General features: G+C 39.2%; 1 protein-coding gene across 2 annotated transcripts in view; it reads right to left on the bottom strand.

The window, feature by feature from the left end:
• Positions 1 to 6,763: 6,763 nt before the first annotated feature.
• LOC126470746 (heat shock 70 kDa protein 14-like) overlaps positions 6,764 to 21,683 on the bottom strand; it is a 198,284-nt gene continuing 183,364 nt past the window's right edge. Inside the window, exons 8-10 of one of the 2 annotated variants that reach the window (XM_050098752.1) lie at positions 15,127 to 15,324; positions 7,177 to 7,235; positions 6,764 to 6,915 (exon numbers count right to left, since the gene is read on the bottom strand). In XM_050098752.1, the coding sequence (XP_049954709.1) occupies positions 6,825 to 6,915; positions 7,177 to 7,235; positions 15,127 to 15,324 (348 nt within the window). In that variant the 3' untranslated portion in view covers positions 6,764 to 6,824. Of the gene's footprint in view, positions 6,916 to 7,176; positions 7,236 to 14,470; positions 14,616 to 15,126; positions 15,325 to 21,683 lie in introns of those variants that run through there. The other variant, XM_050098753.1, reaches the window with a different exon arrangement.

The following is a 21,683-nucleotide window of genomic DNA, read 5'->3' as shown; positions in this document are numbered from 1 at the left end:
AGAATTCACTGCCATCACGTATCATGCAGAACTGAATTGGCTACTAAAACTGAAGGATCCCAGAAGTAGATTACCTAGGTGGGCATCACATTTAGGTGAGTACCAATTCACAGTAGTTCATCGACATTGAAAACTACACAGTAATGTGAACTAATTAAGTAAGAGCATCAGAGTGTGTTCCCCAAAAGGCAGAGAACAAAATTGATGAACATGTGATAAGTCAATATGTACTTTCAATCCTGGAAACAAGATTCTAAATTTGAAGTAGTTGGCGTAACACCTTACAAGAGCAGTGATAAATGTAACCTTATTGTTGTACCTGAAAGCCTATGAGAACAAGTGTTAACAGAAAGTCATGGCAGTCCATTCCCAAGACAGACGCGAAAGAGCAAGTAACCTATGAGTAGTGCAACTCTACTGGCAGTCAAACTGGAAAGCAGATGCTTACAGTTATGTTCCATGTTATGATTATGGAATAAGCAGAATGATATGGGCAAAACAAAACGATCTCTACAAGAACTCCTAGAAACTTTTTGAATGTGTTGATTTGGATATTACTTGTTCCTTAGCAAAATAAAAAAAATGAGAATCATTATATTTTGACCATTCTAGATCACTTTTCAAGATAATGGTACCAATTCTGGACCAAAGTGGTGCGTATTATTAGTTACACTGGATCTTCCAATAGAGCTCACTGTCTTCTACAAGTAGCAACCAAGTTTCCAATTTTACTTCCAACTTGTTACAGCAAGTACGCAGATTGCTGATAATTAATGAGCTAATGGTGACGCAAATTCCCTGAGAGGAATGTACAGCTCGAAACAGTTCATCGAACTACCGCGAAAATTGGAAGTTATTATGTTGTCAGTGGGCATGATTTGTGGGACACACAATACATCCTGTGTTTACAACATGAAGGTTCATACTGCCACTCAGCTCTTGTGAAACTATCTACAGTGTGTGAATGACCTCGCAGTTTGACTATGCAACATCAGCAAGAGGCAGCAGCAATGAACATGTCAGAGACATAGCAAGCAAATGACTAGAAGTGTGGAAGCATGTATAGGCTTGTAATTATCAGTCATTCTTCCAGCACTCTGCTCAATGTGATCACACATACATGTAATAGCGGTAAGGAGTAAAGACTTTTACAACAAACTGAATTACGTATATTGGCATTAATGTTCCCACACCCCATAACTACTCATCCTGATGCATCCTGAAATAAATCCATGATATGTGTAACACTTACTAGTGTTCAAGAAACATGATCAATGGTACATTACATTTCTACCAAAACCCTATGAATCAACGAACACACACCTATGTTTTCTTGATACATAATTTGCAGTTTAAAGTATTATTTCTAGAGACCGGATTATATGCATAATAAAAACCTTAAAATATGCATGAAACGTGCTTAAAAATGCATGAAAATTGATGAAATATGCAAGAACAAATAATAAAAAAAAAAAAAACATGGTTGCTGTGTGCATTATATCTCAAAGTCGAACCTGTGCCTATCAATTATGAGGAAGAGCACTGGCCACACAAAAAATCTGTACATTTAGAAAGCTGACATCATTTTCCGAATACTTTCTGGTAGAGGTTAGGAAGGAGACCTTTCTGTAATTATTTTATAAAAATTTGCAAAATGGGGATGCATACCATGTTTCAAGAACTGTTCCTTCTTTGCTATTGTTGTCGGTAACAAGCAGATGTGGTACGAGTGAGTCGCAGCGAAAAAATCGATATGTACAGGACCAACTTCGAGATATATCGCATGCAGAGGGTCATGCTCAAAAACTCCGAAATATTTTATTTAAAAAACAACATACAATCACAAATTTTTTTGAACAGCATTAACTTTTAGTTAATACTATTGGACCAAATCATTCACAATTTATTTTACATTTTTCTACTACTGTAAACATAAACAACCACGTACTGTTCCAAATGTTCGGTAGTAAGATTGTGTCTTTGATCACTCAGAGCATTTTTATAAGCAGAAAATGACCTTTCTACATCAACTGAGATAACCGAGCAGTATTTGAATTTGGGTTGTTTTTTTTTTTTTACATGTTCCATTGATCAATCACACGGTACAGTAGCCGTTATCATGTGGAACGTGTCAAGTCCACAAGCAATGCACATATGAAATAAGAATTTTTCCACAATACTAAGTTAAAGAGTAATATTTCTATTATTTACCCCATTCCTTTAAATTGCACAAAATGGATATACTATACTTGTGTATTTATTTACTCCTCTTCAAGAATTCATCTATGGTATAGGAGGAGTTGTCAAGGAGATATGATTTCAATTTATTTTTGAAGCTATTACTGCAGTCTGTCAGACATTTTATTTCATCTGGTAATTTGTCGAAAATTTTTATAGCAGCATATTTTACCCCTTTCGGTGGCAATGATAGGTTGAGTAAAGGATAGTGTAAGTCTTTCTTTTTTATGGTATTATAATCATGAATGTCACTGTAGTTTTTAAAGTGGTCCATGTTGTTGAGAACAAATTTCATTAGTAAGTAAATGTACTGCAAGGCTGTTGTAAGAATTCCCAATCTTTTAAAAAGATGCCTACATTATGTGCGACTATGAACCCCATAAGTTATTCTAACCACTTTCTTTTGAGCAGTGAATACTTTTTGTCTAAATGTTTAGTTACCCCAAAATATTATTCCGTATGACATCAGAAAGTGAAAGTATGCAAAGCATGTTAGCTTACTAATTTCTACATCCTCAAAATAGGCAATTATTCTGATTGCAAAAGTTGCTGAGCCTGGTCGCTTTAGAAGATCCAAAATATGAATTTTCCAATTAAGATTCTCATCTATATGTACACCCAAAAACTTAGTATGCTCTACCCTGTCTACTGACTTCTGTTGATGTGTTATATTTATTGAAGAAACTGTACTTTTTGCAGCAGAAAATTGGATTTACTGTGTTTTTTCAAAGTTTAGAGCAAGCCCATTCGCAGAAAACCAATTAATGACTTTTCCAAAGACCTTATTTGTATAATTTTCAATTGGAGTTTCTTTAACTGGATTAATAATTATGCCTGTATCATCAGCAAACAGTGTAAGTTCAGCTTCCTGTTTCAGATAGGAAGGGAGGTCGTTCACATATATCAAGAACAGAAGGGGACCCATGATTGAACCATGTGGAACACCTAATGTAATTTCATCCCAGTTAGATGAAGTGGCAAACTTATTTAATTCACTGGACCTATGTAAGGAAACTTTTTGCTTCCTGTTCCATAGGTATGACTCGTATGCTATTCCATTTATACCGTATAGTTGTAATTTCTGCAACATAATGTCATGGTTCATACAATAAAATGCTTTGGAAAAGTCACAGAAAATTCCTATTGGTGACATTTTACTATTTAAAGACTATATTATGTGGACAATGAAATTGTATATTGCTGTCTCAGTGGAACAGCATTTTTGAAATCCAAATTGTGATTTACTAAGTATCCCATCACTGTTGAGATGGCTAACCACTCGAGTACATTACTTTCTCGAAGATTTTTGAAAATGCTCTAAGCAAGGATACTGACCGATAATTATTGTCATCTGTGGTGTCCCCCTTTTGTAGAGAGGCCTGACAATGGCATATTTTAACCTGTCTGGGAAAATAACTTGAGTTAGTGATGCATTACATGTGTGAATCAGAACATCAGCTGTAATTGCTCCAATTGTTTTAATATCTTATTAGAGATTCATCTACTCCAACAGAACATTTATTTTTCAAAGATTTAATAATTTTACTTATTTCACAAGAGGCTGTTAGGTGAAAGTTAATGTGACTACATTTTTTCAAAACAGACTCTTCCATGTACTGTCTGGCTTTTTCTTTTGAACTCTCACCAATTTTTTCTCCTACACTTAAGAAATGGTTGTTAAATACATTAGCTACTTGTGTATTGTTGGTTAGGATGCTCTCATTCAACCCCAGCAGTTACTTTTCGTGTCTCCCTCCTAACAACATTCCATATCGATTTGATTTTTTTACGGAGTTGTTAATTTCTTCTCTAACATATATATTTCTTGATTCCCTTACAACTTTTCTTAGTATGTTACAATAATTTTTATAGTGTAAAACTACTGCTGGATCTTTGCTAGTTCTTGCTGTCTCACACAGTTTTCTTTCCCTTTATGAAGACACTTTAATACCTGTAGTAATCCAAGGTTTCTTTGAAAAGTGTGTGGTGTTACATTTAGTAATTTTCTTTGGGAATCAATGTTCAAAAAGGGATATAAATTTATCAAGAAATGTGTTGCATTTATCATTAGCATTTGGCTCATTATATACATCTCCCCAATTAACATTTCTTAAGCTTTCTCTGAAGTGCTCTATAGATGCCGGGTTGAGCGAGCTCACACTTTTACTTAATGGTTTCTGGACTCTACACCCTGTTAGGTTCTGTAAGTTAATCAGTTGTGCATCATGGTCTAACAATCCATATACCACAGGGAAAGCGTGTGTTATACATCCTCTTGCTGTACAAATACATTATCTATTAGCGAGCTACTGTCCTGCGCTATACATGTACGGAAACTGATCACTGATTCTAAGTTATATGTTGTTAATAACACTTATAGTTCACTTTCCCTATCAGAATTACTTAGAAAGTTTACATTGAAATCACCACAGATTAATAACTACTACTTTTTGTCCGACAGACTTTTTCATGAATAGCTCCCAGTCTCCTAATGGGGACCTGTAGACTGTTGCTAATATCAATACTACATTATCTAGCTGAAGTTCACATGCACAAAACTCAAAGTGCAGATCAACACAAAATTTGCTTACTTCTACAGTTTTGCATTTAACCCTTGTTTTATGAAAATTGAAACTCCTTCATCCATCCTATATCTACAAGTGTAAGATGCTAAATTATACCCACTTATACTGACACTATACATGCCCACAGTTACAATATGTTGGCACTTATGGTTTCTGGTAAAAGTTCACCTGTTGCATTAATAAAACTATCAAATTGGCACAAGGGTTCAAAGCCTGGATTATTGTTTAAAATGTTTTCGAACTTTTCTTGGGAATACCTCCAGCAATGAGGAGTTCACTAGAATAATTTTATTCATTAACTGAATAGATTCATTCAATGCCAAACCTTGAGTTTCAAGCTTTTTAATACTTGCAGGTATATGGGAAAAAATGAGTACTAATCACAGCAATGTCTTTTTTAATACAGGAATCATTAAAAGCTTCCTTGCACTGGCAAACTGCCAACGTCTCTGCACTATCGAAATTGTTTACTATCCCTCTAATGGCCTCAAAATGTTCATTTAAAAAAAACACAGCTTCAACCCACATACCCCAACGAGTTACCACTGGTTCGGGAGGTCAAGGCACATTTGGTGTTTTTTTCTTTGTACGTCTTGATGCAAGCAGGAGCCTTTAGAAACACTGTCTTTGAGGATGAAATCAGTTTATTGACATTCACAAATGTGGAACGTACTCCTTCAGCAAGGTGATGTACTCAATGAGCAAAGCACGTCCCATTAATCAAATTGGGATAAAACACTGAGGGCTTTTCCTGCTTTGATCATATAGGGAGCAGCATCTGAAATAAACACAAACACCCTTTCATCTGCAGAAGATTCTGGAAATATTTTTCTAATACCCTCATTCACAAATCTGGCAATCATAGGATGATCTACTTTTTCAAGTTCTTTGCAGGCCGCTAAATAGGTAGAAGAAGGCTCTTCTTTTAAAGCACCAACAATTAAGTTTGCAATGTAAAGGCCACAAGTGTTTGTAGTTTCATCAACTGAAATCCAGATAATGCTGTCCTCGAGTTCATAGTGTATTTCTTCCAGAACATTTACGTAAATTGTCGGTATGTAATTTTTATGCAGTGTTGATTCATCTGGTATATATTATGATTTAAGCATTATTTGTGCAGGAAGCCTTTGAGGATAGGGTTTGTATGTTTGTGAAGAGGAATGTTGCTTGCAGTGAATGCTTCACACACATCCATGTTCAACCAACTTTTTGTTTTCCTTTGGACAAATCCCTGGTACTGCAACTTGCTGGTCCTTTCTTCTGCATTCCTGTGATACGACGACTTGTCTTGACATGCTGGTCTATTTGACACTTTTTTTTTTTTTTTTTTGCACGGAACGTTTCTCTCACAAACTTGACAATATAAAGCAATTTCGTCATATGTAAATGTTTCAGGATGGTCAGCTATCCACGAAATGACGTTTCTTTTTTCAGGCAACATGGCACACAACATGTTGTAAACACGTTCAACTGTGCGTAAATGGAAAGCTAAACTGAAACCACGGACATGCGACTGAAAGCTTGATTAGTTTAATTCAACTGTTACCGACGCGTACGGTATGACAGTGGAGGGGATTAACCTGGATTAGCCAGTGCAGGAGCATTGACTGTCTGCCTGTTCCTGTTCCTCTTCTGTAATGATTTCACTATGCAGTGGCCTCTCGGTTAGTGATTGCATGCAGTTCTAGGTTGCGGTCAATCTGTAAGACATCAAAACTAGATCGAGCTAGAGACTGCCCATCTAAATTTTTAAAATATTGTAAACATAGGTGAAAATATGCATCGTCACTAGTTTTTAGTCAAAATATGCAGTAACCAGTGAGAAGGAGCCAAATATGCCAATGCATAAGCAACATCCAAATGCATATAAACCAGTCTCTAATTACTACTGTTAACAAGTAAGGAGAGAAAGGGGAGAGGATGGCTGAATGCTCAATAAGTATATGAAAACATTTTATTTTAATATCACAGGCAATATCAACATATAATTTTTCAAATGAATTATTGTCCATCTGATGCCGGAGGACCTCGTCGAAAGGAAGATTTCTTCTCTGTTGCAGTATCAGTTATGCTTGCATGCAAACTTCCAATACTAAAAGGGAGAAAAGTGAATGAATATCAAAGGCAACAGAGTAGCAAAGCAAAGTTGCAACACATACCATAAAAATAAATTTTTAAACTTTGAACATCAGCAAATAATAAAAATTTAAAAAAATAAATAAAAAAGAAAAAAATGCGGGTCAGTCAACTGGTCAAATATGTGGTAGGCATACATTTATTTGCTGACTATTCATACATTAAAATAACAACAACCACCTCCCTCTTCACAATCAAAAATATGAAATTTACATACCTGTTTACATTTATTTCAGCAGTTAAACTGCTGGAAGCCGACACATCATCAAGCGTCAGCTGAAACAATTTATTGCATTTACTGTATAGGACATTTAAAGCTACTGCTTGCTTTATTAAAAACATATTCTTCGACTTCAACATAATGTTTAAACAAATTGCAAAAATAACAATATATACACAAACTGAACTGAGTGATGCTGATAACTGATATAATTATTGCAAGAACACACACACACACAGTGTCGGACCACTGCAGGACATGCAAGAAAAGTGTCAATAAGGTTCTGGAAGGTGCCAACAGGGATGTGGAGCCATGCCAGCTCCAGTGCTGTGGCCAGCTAGGCTAGGTTTCACGGTCGAGGATCCATGGCACAAACAGCCTGATCGAGGTTGTCCCAGAGATTCTTGATCGGGTTTAAATCTGGGGAGTTTGGTGGCCAGGAGAGCACAGTCAACTCATCCTGGCCCTCTTCGAACTACACATGTGTAAAGTGAGCTGTGCGACATGCTCCTTGTCCTGCTGGTACATGTGAACGTGCCTAGGAAAAACAAATTGCAAGTAAGGGCGAACATGGTCCCCAAGAATAGATGCATACTTTCATTGCTGCACTCTCTCTTCCACAATGATAAGATCATCAAGGGAATGCCATGAAAACATTCCCCAGACCATAATGTTCCCTCCTCCCACGGACAGCAGAATAAGGAGGTAAACCATTCTGGCTCCTGGTGAGCAAGAAGTTCTTCGACGCCTCTGTACACCTTGATGTCACTTTGAGAACTGTTGTGGCTGTGCGTGTAAAGAAAATAACTTGTTTTGTGTCAATCGTGAGCAAGGGTCACTGAAATTGGGTTGTGGCACAATGCATTAATATTGCTCAAAAGATAACAAACATTATTTATCACGCATTTCCCAAAGATGAGCAACAGTTCGACACAAACATGCAGCCAAAGTGAATGTGGTAACTGTACATGCACGTTCAATTCAATTTTGGCCTGAAGATTATGAATGAGATTCAAGAAACAAACTTCTAGGGTTACTTTCCAGAAGGAAGCTACTACCCAAAGCAATCCCCAGCACAAACTGACATGGAGAATAAACTACACAAAGCCAGGATGTAAGCAAAGAGGTAAGAAGCAAGAGCATAAATAACACTCCAATTAATTATAGCTAAAAAATTATCTTAAAGTAAATTTTTAAACATAAAAAAGTGACCTAATGACAACACACCACATTACTGAAGCACACTTAAATCTAAGACGACGTGCAAAGCAGAATGAATTCGTTATTGGTGTCTTTGATTTCTCGAGCTCTAAGAGTTCCAAAAGATGAATGCTCACCTCTGCAACGGGGATGTGGAATGAATGTCACAATTCAGGAGAATACTCTAAAGAGACTCCTAGACATTTGTTCCCGAGTGCAAGGTGGTGATAGAGACAGTTTGTTGCCTTTCGAAAAAGGTTTCATTACGTCAATAAGATCTCTCTTTGGACTTTTTGAAAGTCTAAAAAGTATGAAAGTCAGCTACATATTAACTTCCAGACTAAATGAAGATCGCTTGGAAAAATTTTCTCCTAGGGTATGAGGATTAGAAATATTTTGTATTTGAAGAGAGAAATGAGGTGTGTCTCCTTAAATTTCCAGGTAATGCAAGTGATACTTCCTTCTCTGGAAACACACCAATTACTGAAGAGTTAAATGCAGAGTCTTTTTCAGTGTATGTCGACCCAGATTCTGTATCCCTAAGTTTTATTACAAATTAACTCTGTATAAATGTTGTCGAGGGATCACCAATGCGAGAAATCCCAGAAGCTGTGAATGTCTAAGAAAATTTATTAACATGCTAGCTGAGTATTTGGAATTGCCATGGTACGTATTTATTCCAATCTTCTATTAGTCCACCTCCTTCCCCCTGTCTCTGTCTAACCACCTCCTCCCATTCCTCTTTCTGTCCATATCCTCCTCCTCCCCCCACCTCCACCCTGTCAATATGCTGCTTCCTCATCCGTCCATCTGCTCATTCCCTCTCCTCCTCCACCTCTCTCTGTTCATCTCATCTTATCCTTTTTCCTTTCTCTGTCCATTTCCTCGTCCCCCTCTATCTATGAGTCTCTCCCCCCCCCCCCCCCCCCCTCTATGTTCATCTCCTGCCATTTCCTTTCTGTGTCAATCTCCTCCTCTCCCCTCTCTGTCCCCTAGCTCTGTCCGTCTCCTCCTATCTGTGCCTCTCTCCTCCTCCCCCCTCAGTATCTGCCCTCCTCCTCCTTTCTCTCCCCACATTATCACAGTCATCCAAACAAGAGACTGGCAGTTCCTACCCCATCAGTATTTCTTTCCAAATTGTAACCAGTGTGTGTACCAAATCAGAAATTTTTCCAGGGGTTTACGATGAGTTGTTTACAGACGGCTTTGCTCGTATATCTACATGTCAAATTTATTTCACACATATTTAACATATTTCATGCATATTTGTACATATATTTCGACTATATGTCTAGCGAATTTCAACCTGCAGTTTCATTTTCAGGCATCTTAATGTTTATATCGTATCTGCTGAGCTACATGCTGTATAATGACATAATTTTGCAGGTACATAAAGTGGCATATGTGATACAGTCTGCAAAATGTGCTGTGAATAGAGTTAGTAGTAATGAAGTAATAAATTAAAAAATCATGCATGGTGTGGCCGTTTCTCAAGAATCTCTCTGTGTGTAATGTCATATCTCCTGTACTGTATGTCATGTAATGATACAGTCTTTTAGGTACATTCAGTGGCACATGCGATTACTGTTTCCGAAATGTGTTGCAAATTGAGTTAGCAGCAAAGAAGTAATAAATTTAACCATCATGCTTGATGCAGTAGTTTTTCACGGATTCACTGTTTATGACCTCATACCTCCCGAACTAAATGTCGTACAGATCTCTTATGTCCATGATTTTGGTGTTCATGTTTAATTACAAAATAGATAACATGTATGTATGTATGGTCCCAAACTGGTGGTTCGAGAGGTTTGCAAGAAATAAGCTCTTGTCTAATAGAACACCTGACTCTCCATGGCAGTAATGGCAAACATATTTTCACATACTCTCGCTCATGCAGCAATCAAAACTGCAACACAAATGTTTTTCTCCGTCTTATAAAATACCTGCAAAATACGAGAGGTAACACAAACTATTGTCTTAAAAGTTCCTTCCGCCAGGACACAGTTACCTTCCAAATGATACAGATTTTTCTTTTATTAAAAAGAGACTAAAAACTAGTCATCACATCTTTTGTCTAAGAGATCAGTATGATGATGTTCTTAGCTGCAAGGAAAGTAACACTGATTACCTAACAGAAATGAACCACGAAAACTTCCATTCAACAGCAAACTTAGAAAAATGTATCACCCATAGGAAAACAAATGTTGAAGGTGAAACAATTAACTAGCTGACAATGAGATGGATCAATACTGAGACGGCTGAACCATTTGCTATCCAATATAAAACTACTTTCTCGCCAGAAATGCCATTTGGAAAAATTAATATCCCCACAAAAAATGGAAACTGACCTTTAGAAAGTCTAGCTGATGTTCCACATGGTCTTCTTTATAGTACATGAAGACTGATCTCCATGGTGTGCGAGAGGGGGGGGGGGGGGGGGGGAGACCGCATTTTCTACTTGTACATTAAGTACTATTTAATTACTTACATTAATACTTGTGATTTTTTCATGTAAAATGGTACTGCTTGTGTTTATTTGTTTCATAAAATTGCCTGTATTGAAACCACACAATATTTTGTCAACACCTTTCAGTCGGCAATGTGACTCACTCCATACAAAGCAGTTTTTCTTATGGGAGAGACAGCCATTGAATTTTTTTATACATTTATAAAGTGCTGAAAACGTAACCTTAACATCAGTTTATTCTAAATATGCTGAAAAATTTTAGAGCTTTTTTTAAAATAACTCAATAACTAATTGTTTGTACTGAACATTTTCATTTGATGTAGTCAGTCAGCTTGGCTTCTGAATGCCCCATACATGCATACATATATACGCACACCCACTTTTATAATTTGTATGGATGAGGTAAAACTGTGTGGTTGTGCAGCAATTCTGGATGTTCTTCCAGATGCAGTGAAATACATTGCAAGTTATACTGCATTTAAGTACCAAAACAATGATAAATTGTTAGGTATTCCAGTAGCAAAAAGTGAATTAGAAGAGTCTATTGCAGACTGGATATCAATTACATCTCACGATGATCATTACTCTCCAATACGAGCACGGAAAAACAACATGTTGCAGTTTGAAGGAGAATTTGTTGATTTTAATGGAAACGGAGTGCGCAAACAAAAAAATGTTGTAAAGTGTCTGTGCTCTATTTTGAAACAGTTTCCACACAGTTATTGCTCTTTATGTAGGAAAAAGAACATTCATTTAAGGATTAGGTCTCTGAATCAATAAGCAAAATTGGAAACTATAAAGAGATATGCACAAGGAGGAAGCTGCTATGGATTTCACCTTCATCTGATAAACGGCAACAGAAATGTGGAACAGTCTACACTACCATCTGTTTCTACACCAAACAAGTGAGTTATGTTTCATCTTAATTATCATTTCCTAATGTGTAATACATCTGTCATGCCACTTTATTTAATTTGTTCAACTATGTATTGAACCAAATTGAAAGTAAAATGAATGAATAACACCCCAAAGCAAGTGTGGTGCAGTACATTTACTGAATAATCAAACTGCTGTGCTATGCTATGCTGTGCTGCCTCACTGTGATGTCAGCGGGCTCCAGCCAATAGATCGCATTTCTGCTGGAATGTCCCACACCCCCATTCCCACCTCCAGCCTGATACCCCTTGCTTTCAGATGTTTCATGCCATACACACCAACGGTCACCTGACCAATTAATCTGGAAAGGCCATTTATCGTCACTCAGTGAATGTCCAATTGTGGTATTGGCATGCAAATTCCAGCCTTCACCACTGAGCTGACTGTGCCAGAAATTCTGTAGCAGCGACTTAAGACTATGTCATACACACAGGATGCAGGCATTCAAATTTTCTCTTAGCTTCAGTGTAGGTCAGTCTGTCTAGCGTCTTGTACTCCACGATTTTCCTTTCGTTCTGGAGAATCCTGCAGTCAGGCGAGCAAGGCAAATGGTGCTCTCCACAGCTGACACAGATGGGAGGCAGGGCACATGGAGTATTGGGAAGTGATGGGCGTCCGCAATCTCGGCATGTGACGCTAGAAGTACAGCGGGAAAACATATGGCCGAACTTCCAGCACAGGGGAGGGATATAGGGCTTTACATCACACCGGTAGACCATCACCTTGACCTTCTCGGGCAATGCATCACCCTCAAAGGCCAAGATGAAGGCACCGGTGGCGACCTGATTATCCTTCGGACTCCAGTCGACACGCCACACGAAATGTACACCTCACCGCTCTAAATTGGTGCGCAGCTCATCATCGGACTGCAAAAGAAGGTCTCTGTGAAATATGATACCCTGGACCATGTAAGTGATGGTTACAGAAATATCCCCCAGCTTGTCACAAGCAAGTAACTCCCATGGCTGGGCAGAAGATGCTGTTTTGATCAAGACTGACCCAGATCTCATTTTGGACAAGTCCTCCACCTTCCCAAACTTGTCCTCTAAATGCTCAACAAAATACTGAGGCTTCATTGTCATGAAAGATTCCCCATCAGCTCTCGAACATCTAAGGTACTGGCGCGAATAAGATCCGCTGCCATCCTTAGCATGACGTTCTTCCCATGGTGTGGCCAGGGAGGGGAATAATTTGGGGTCATACTTCTGTGTGTTGAATTGAGCTCATGATCGCTTAGAGACGGCTGGTGTTTCACCACCAGTAAGAGATGATGGACTACGCTTCATCATGTGCCATCCGCCCTGATGCCACCCACTCTGACCAGGGGCGCTTCCCACAGGCGCAACCCAGCCGTAGCAAAGGCCACCTGGCAGGATGGCCATTGCCGGGAGTCCCGATACCCCGGAGGATGGGCATCTACCCCTTGGCATACATAGGGAGATAATGGCGCAGGCATCAGCAGAGCGATCCCTGTGTGGTCGGGGGGCTACAACCAACAGGGTATGTGGCAGACCCACCACAACGGACTGGCTACCGAGCTGGATATCAGGTGCAAAGAAGTCCATGGTCATCGTCGACGTAGAAATTGACACTGCATAGTGCATGGTCGAAAATGAACCCAGGAAGGTGTGCTCGCCCAAGAGATGGAGAATGGGCAGGACTGCAATGCAGCAACAAGAAAGTAGGCTAAAGATCTCAATGCACGATGGACACGATCCACCTTATAAGGCACCCTTCCCCAGTTGGCTCGCTCTTCGGGAAAATCCGAAGAATGGAGATCAAACCCTACAGAGGACCATCACATAAAGGCCAAAACGTGTGAAACTCCTTTCAGTCACTTCGTACGACAGGCAGGAATACCTCGGGCCTATTCTAAACCCTGGACCCACAGAGGGATTTCACAACCTTTAACTGAGGAGGAAGCACGTACTGAATTATCTGCTCAAAAACTTGAGAAGCCCTCCCATGCTCAATATTTATTTTGCAATAATACTGACCCTCTATGAGCAGTATTGACAGTCTGTACAATATATTGAAGGAGACTAGAGAGCTTTAAACAATTCTGACACACATTCACTATATGGCAATGTATATTGTACCATGTAAGGGCAGTGATGTGCAATAAACAGCAGTTCCTACTGAGATCAAGAGAAATTCAATTTACACTGAATGAATTTCTGCAGAGAAATGAAAAAATTAGATGACAAAAGATCAGGGCGTGTGCTGGAGTATGTATATTAAAGCATCATGCAGTACTTTGTAAACAGGCACAAACTTCATTTCTCAGATGCCATATACCTCATTGTCCAAAATGGCAGAGGGAACTGAAGCCCATGTGTCATGATAGTCAGCAGAAAAGTTTATTTTACTTATAGCAGTTTTCAGAATTGGCAAATAGGATCAGGGCAGCTGTCCTGTCAGCATAAATGTTTTTCTTCCTTGCACTCCACAGACATCAGATCACATAAGCTTTCAATTAGTAATCAGTAAATAATTGTTTTATTTTATTTTATTTTTTTTGCAACAGTTGTTACAGTAGAGGACACACAGAAAACACAGCATGTGTACACAATAATTTACAATTTCCTTGTTTAATTTTTAATTAGTTTTTGTTGTTTATGAAGCTACGACACAGTGAATGAGCCAGTGGCCCATTGAAACATGTACTGGAAGATTTTCAGGCTAATTTCATCTATTCTGCATAATTTCCGCTTGTGTTTTGCAAGGCAAGCAACAATACAAATGAGTTCCACATTTTTGCGCACCAACATGTTCACTACAAAGGCATGAATATTGCGCAATTGTATTGTGCTGTTCTTGGCCTTGCACTTTCCTGCAATATATTGGCACAATATTACTGCGCATACATATTAAGTGTGTGAGGGCCCCGTCACAAAAGGTGTTCAATAATGTTGAAATATGGTGCCTGTTGAACTTAGCAGAGTAACAAATTATTCACATATTGATTAAACCATTCTTTAAGAATGCCACTCTTTGAATTGGGACACAATCATCTTGGAATCAAGTGTCCTCCTCATAGAACTAAGGTGGTTGAAATTCATGGGTGATCTCTGCTAGTACCCACAGTTTCATATTTTAAAACAGAGGGTTTTTTCATTACTTCGACTATGATTTTTGTGTGTGTGTGTGTGTGTGTGTGTGTGTGTGTGTGTGTGTGTGTGACTGGAGGGGAGGGGGGGGGGTTCGGCACTGCCTATAGGTGCACTAAGGAATATTCTCATCCAAGTTATCACTTTTATAAATTAAAATTAAATTGTCTGCTAAATTTTTACAAAAAAATCTACTAAAATTATTAGACGGAATGTGTACAAACTTTTACTTACATTTCCTAAAACTACAGCTCCCTGTTCTTTGTCTGTATCCTCATCATCATCATCATCATCATCATCATCATCATCATCATCAGCTTCAAGAACCTGAACTACTATACTCTCTCCTGAGAGTGTCAATGGAAGACTCTTTGTGACCTTGACCGGAACAGGTGTCTGTGCTGGTATAACCAACACTTTATCATCGTTTGCCTGAAATGCAGAGACCACATGAAACTGCCAAATGACATATTAAAGTATTCAACATTTTTAATATTTATTTCAGTAAAGAAATAAGAACCACAGCAAAGTGAATTAGTAGATAAAAATGAAACACACAAAAGAAGTTAGGAAGAAAACTGACAGAAAAATATGACAAAAGTTTAAAAAAATTTTATTTCTTGTTGGTTTTATATAGTTTTATGTTATCTCACACGAAAGTGGATGAAGGTTATGTCACAATGAATTGAACTTGAAAATAGCAATACAGGAAATGTGGTGCATTCAAGGTATTCTCACACTTTTTGTTCAATTGATTTAAATATTATTATTTTGGTCTACTTAAAAATCAGTTATTAATTAGGATTCTCTCTCTCTATTACTTTTTGAAGCATTTTCTGGCAAAATTGTCTGTTCTTGTAATAGGGCACGTAACTGTTACTCCAACAACCAATAGAAGATCTCACAGCATCCTTATCACATTATACCTAATTATTCCATTTGTTTTGATTACAATCATGCTGTCTCTCCAACACAGCCACTATCACTAAATCTATTAAGCACAAATGTATTAACAAAAGGCATCATACACCTCTCTGTCATATACATGAGAAGAAATTAGGACATTATCATTTTTATCCATTATTCCTTGGTCATAAACCTATATAACTGCTCATAGTTTAGAAATTTTATAGATTAATACCTGATGTTTGTACTACTGCACACTGTTCTTTATCTCAGAAAAAAAAAAAAAAACCTGATAAGACATCAGCCCTAGGTGACCACACAATGCCAACCCTTCACTGTTTCACCTACTGCCTAAAACATCATTGAATGAAACTACTGGAAGAATATGCAAACTCAGTCATTAGTGTCAGCATTCAAAACAGAAACCAACAATTTTCCTGCAAGATGACCGGCAGCTGTTTCCAGAAAAACCAGTTTTTCTGTCAATGACACCCAGTCATAGAACATTAAAAAATACATCCACAACTTTCCCCTGTCTGCATGGATGCTGCATTTCATTTTAAACAATGCTATGGTGCCAACTGTACATCTCATAAGCAAGTAAATGTACTGTGATAACAGAATGCGACTCTTACCTCATTAAATATAAGACAGCATACCATCACCATTAGTTTGGAATTGTAGTGGATCACTGCTGCTGTCTGTGAGAAATATTGTCACATCAAAACAAAAACACGACACTTAGAACTCAAAGCATGTTTATTATCGACACCAAAGTACCCAGACCAGAACTGACCTCCTGCATAGAGACTACAGCTATTTATACAGACATTTAACACTCCAGATTATTAAAACATTACAAACGTAAGATATTTCTAGAACCTCCCAGAAATGATAAACACTAAATAACAAATAATTGCTGGTGGTCGGATCTGAACTCGTGACCAACAGCACACCCGCTGACGATGCTAACCACTACACTACACCACTACACTTCACGTGCCACAGCTCGCTTCATCATTAGTTCTCGCTGGAGCAGACTACAGCACCCTAGATCTAGATCTCGTCAACGGTCCTCCGTATGGCAGTGCTGGTGGATTCTCACGTTGTGGTCACGTCATTATATCCCCTTCACTAGTACGAGCATCGAAAGTAGCCCCTCCCTTCAAAGCTCCAGGATCCTCGAGTCGGTCTTCAGTTTTCTCGAACCTCCCACCGTCAGTGTGTGTCTCTGGAGTGTACCAGGGCTTCACACAGAGGACTCGTGCTTTCGTCTTCGTGACAAAGGGTTACAGTTCTCAATGTCATACGTTATTATGCGACACACGATTAAGGATACGACGAGACCCAAACTAGGACTACAGTAACATTTTCAATAGTCTCACTATCCGCACAGGTATAAAACTCCGTACCGACTCCCCTCGGCTGTACTTCACCGGTCGGTGCTCGGCGTTAAGAGTGCATTCGGTATTTAATCTGGGCATACAGGGTTTATATTCGAGCCAGCTGCTTTGCTCCTTCGGTCTTTGTAATGCGTTTCATTTAGTCATCCCGAGTATCGTCCAGCCGAAACAGGAATAGGGTATCCATAGTCATTTTGGCCTCGCAACCACAGAACAGAAAGAAAAGTGAGAAGCTTTCAGTTTCTCGCTTCGCTCAGTCGTGTGCGAATGTCACTACAGGCAGTACCGATCCCACTCTCTCTGTTCCGTGTTGACGTACATCGAGACCGTACTTGCCAACCTGTTACTAAAGTGTACTGCGAGGCCATTCGCGTGTGGAAGGCGTGCAGTATTTTCCCGGTCAGCCTTGATTTTCTAATGTTCTGTCAGCATGTCCGTAACTGAGAAATACTTTGCTCCGTCGAAGAAGTCCAGGGTGTCATCGACACACAGCAACGGACAGACATCTTCCTTTGTGATATTGTTCAGTACCCGAGATCTGACACAGAAATGCCATGTGCCATCTTTGCTCTTCACAAGGACTGTCAGAGAAGACCATCGAAGAGGACTGAGGACACACTAAACATTCAATGATGTTACCTCGCAGCATCATCTCCACTTCCTCCGGGATCATCCGTCATTCTACCAGAGAAACTTTATACGAGTGCTGGCCAATCGGTGAATTATCCTTAGTGTCGATTCGGTGTTTTACCATAGGCTGCTTCCCTGGCTGCTCTTCACTCGGGATTTGAAAGCGTCCGAAAACTGATGCAGAAGGATCACAACTGACACTGTCCCTCGGTGACGTCAGGTCCTATCGGCAGTTTGATACTAGCATCCTTCCCTGTGTCGTCTGTAGTGGTAGTAGAGCACGTTTCTTCACCGGTGTCACTAAGCTGACCCTCCTGGACTGGTTCGGCTATCTCTGAGCATGTACCTTTAGGGACGAGTTGTGGCTGCTCGTGACACTCCTCGCCCATCTAGAATGCTTATTGTCACTACCGGTTTGTAGATTTCTTTCGGGAGATGTCTCGACGTCGAGGAAGGGGTAACGACGACTTCGGTGGCGAACAAATGCCCGGAAGCAATCTTTGTTATCTGTGGTTGTTGAAATAGCTTTATCAGTCTGGAGCTCTGATCTTCGACACTGTGATGCCTGCAGCAAGTTTCCCCTGAAAATAATATCGTGACTTTGTTCTGTTTAAATGACAAATTTTAAAGGCCGTGTTCTGTTATCGATAGTTATTCCTGCAATACGTGTTCCTGTCAGCTACACATATTTCCTTTTTGTGACTTCCACACAATTATTTTCATATCACAGAATGCAGTATTCTTTAGCTAGCAATAAGCATTTGACATAACAGAAAAAGAAGCCCCAGAGTTCACTAGCACCTGACGCAGTCGGCCGTGAATGATGTCAGTGAGTTTTCCTGACATCTCGATAACTGTTGTCCGCAGACGATTTTCATCTGTGGCAGCCTTTCGGTGGTTAGCCGAGTGGCCAGTACCTCCGTACAGTGACAGGAAATGCCTATGGCGTGTTGGGAAGTGACCCATTGTGGATACAGTGATTAGCTTCGGTCCACAGATCGACTGTAATCGTTTGCAGTTGACTGGTACGAATAGCACTGTTGTGATTGCTGATGTCTTGTGGCATAATAGTCATCTAATAGTCTTCTTCCGCTGCAGTAGCGTACAAAGTATCCACGCCACCAACAGTGAAAACAAACTGTTTGTTGTCCTCCACCCTCAAATGTCTGTTCTTCTGCAGGGCATTTTACATGGTGGATTAGTTGGTTGTACCTGTGTTAGTTGGATGCTGGGTTATCATCTGACAACAGCAACATAAGTCCAAGTCCATTTTTCATGGCACATCCCACAGGTGGTGGAGATTAGTGTCAAAGAACAATACACTTCTCCTTCAACATTTTCTATTACCTCCAGATGTATGGGGTCTACATTACTGGTCACCAATTCTTGAGTGTACTTGGTCTGACAGTTCTGGCTGCCACAAAATGCTGTCTCTCTTCTCTTACAATCTGGTATATGAGAGTAGTGAGATCATGGTGTTCTTCTTTAACTTCCACAGGGACTACTTTCAGGAATCAACCATCTTCCTTTCTATTGCTTTTCCTTGATGTGCTTGTACCACTTGATGAATTCTTCTGTTGTTGTAACATTCTGTTGATTGTCACCAAAAGTTTCTTTCAGTTCAGCCTGAAATTCATCCCTGGTATTGAGCTCATCTTCTTTGTTTTATTTATTTATTTATTTATAATGTATTTTACATGTACTACATAGGACCATATTAAGTAGCAAATCTCCATGGTCATGGAATGAAGTCAGTATATGAAATTGACTTCAGAAAAGTAATAACACAAAAAATTAAATACACACAAATCCCATGCAGATGACAAGCTGCGAGTATATACTAGCATAATCAACAATATAATACAGAATTAACTTAATTGTTTTCCAGGAACTCCCTGAAAAATTGAAAAGAGCGAGCCATGAGGAAAGTCTCCAGTTTAGACTTGACAGTGCAAAGATTACTGCTACGGTTTTTTAATTCTTGTGGCAGCTTACTGAAAATGAATGCAGCAGAATACTGCATGCCTTTCTGTACAAGAGTCAAGGCGCAATACAAATGCAGATTCGATTTCTGCCTACTAGTTGCTAATTCTCGGAATACACTCATATTGTTAACAACAAACGACACTAAAGAAAATAGACACCCATTAAAAAAAGTTAAGCATATAATTGGTTCTCGCATCTCAAAATAAGATAGATATCTTATACTGTATTTTTTGATGTCACGGAGTATTATGCAAATGAAAGCTATACATTCTCTTGGAACCAATTATGAAATGAAAAAGGAACATTTGGGAAAAAAAGTTGCAATGACCTCCAACATCAAAAAACATTAAATGGTTTGTATAGCACACTGTTCAGTAATGCGTAGGTCCTCAACGAACCCTCAGGCACTCTTGAATGGGACAGGGCGCGCTCAGTACCAAATCATTGCAGGCCTCTTGGGACGTTTGTCCCACTCCTCAATGGCAGCATTCCTGAGAGCTTCAGTCATTAATGGAGGATACTGACGACTAGAAATCGCTCTTTTGAACACGCTCCATGTATGCTCTATGCAGTTGTATCAGGGGAGCATGCTAACCAATCCATTCCTCAGATCTCACATCCTGTCAGATACCAACACACACTGTGAAGTCTCTGCAAAACAACTGACTATGGGTTGTAGAATGTTGTTTTCATACACTGCAGTAGTCATGTTGCCTTCAATTGGAATGAGTGGTGTGCGGTGGCCCTACACGATACCTGGCCATAATAAAATTGAGCCACCGGATTGTTGGTGACATTCCACAGTCATTTAGAGATGTCTATATTCCCCTTTTCGCCTCCATATGCAAATAGAGTTGTTGTCAGGATGCAAGCCTATTTGCAATTCACCTGTTAACAGCATTTTGGTCCATTGGAGTCGTATCCAAGGTTCACGTGCTCTAGCCCCTCTTACGCAAGCACCCCTGTGATGTGGACGAAGTGCTAGAGTCTTGAGAGGTCTTCAGCTGTACGAACCCCTATCATAAAGTCTGTTGTGCACAGATTGGGTCCTTGCGGTAACCCCCGTGGCTTCTTGAAGCTCATGACACGGAGTAGTCACTCTCCTTATAGGGTGTCTCTGTGCAGATATCATTACATACCGGTCCTGAGCTGCTGTAGTTTTGCGTGGACGGTCTTCGCGATGTCGATCCACTATTGAATCCATTTCCTGGAACTTTTCCACAGTCTGGAGACAACACTTTGATTAACATGAACAATATTCACAATGTCAACTTGTCTTGTGTTTAATCCCACCTATGTGACAATTTTGATACAGTCTGCCATGGAGAGCCTGTGCTGAGGCATTCTGCTGCATTAAGAAGCACACGGACAACTGTGCATTCATAGCTCTGGTGTACTGTATTTGTTTACAAGCCGTGATTGCACTGCCCCTGATGAGGTAAAGTGGCAACGACAAATGAGTTCACAACATTTACACAACCACCTTCCTACATAAACACAAAAGTAATGCTCATAGTGATTATTGGTAGGTAATTTGCAAATATGCTTAACTTTTTATGATGAGTGTATATATTGAGATGCCAATGTCAAAGTTTCAAGGCTCCTGAACAGGGTTGACAAGAGATTCTCAAACTTACACAACATATTGATTGAACTCTCTTTTCTAAGCCAAAAATACTCTACAATACAATGTCATAGGTCACAAGTGAATGGAAATAAGCAACTTAGACTAATTTTCATGTTGGGCTATCACGTACTTCAGATACTGTTCTAATGGAGAATATAGCAGCATTAAAAGTAAATACATAAAACTGCAACCAGTCACTTTTTTGAAATATTTATTTATTCATTCCATGAACTGGTTTC

Source organism: Schistocerca serialis, chromosome 3 (genome assembly GCF_023864345.2).
Source record: "Schistocerca serialis cubense isolate TAMUIC-IGC-003099 chromosome 3, iqSchSeri2.2, whole genome shotgun sequence".
Classification (NCBI taxonomy): Eukaryota; Metazoa; Arthropoda; class Insecta; order Orthoptera; family Acrididae; genus Schistocerca; species Schistocerca serialis.
Note: the sequence above shows the minus strand (reverse complement) of the source record. Positions and strands in the feature narration are given on the sequence as shown.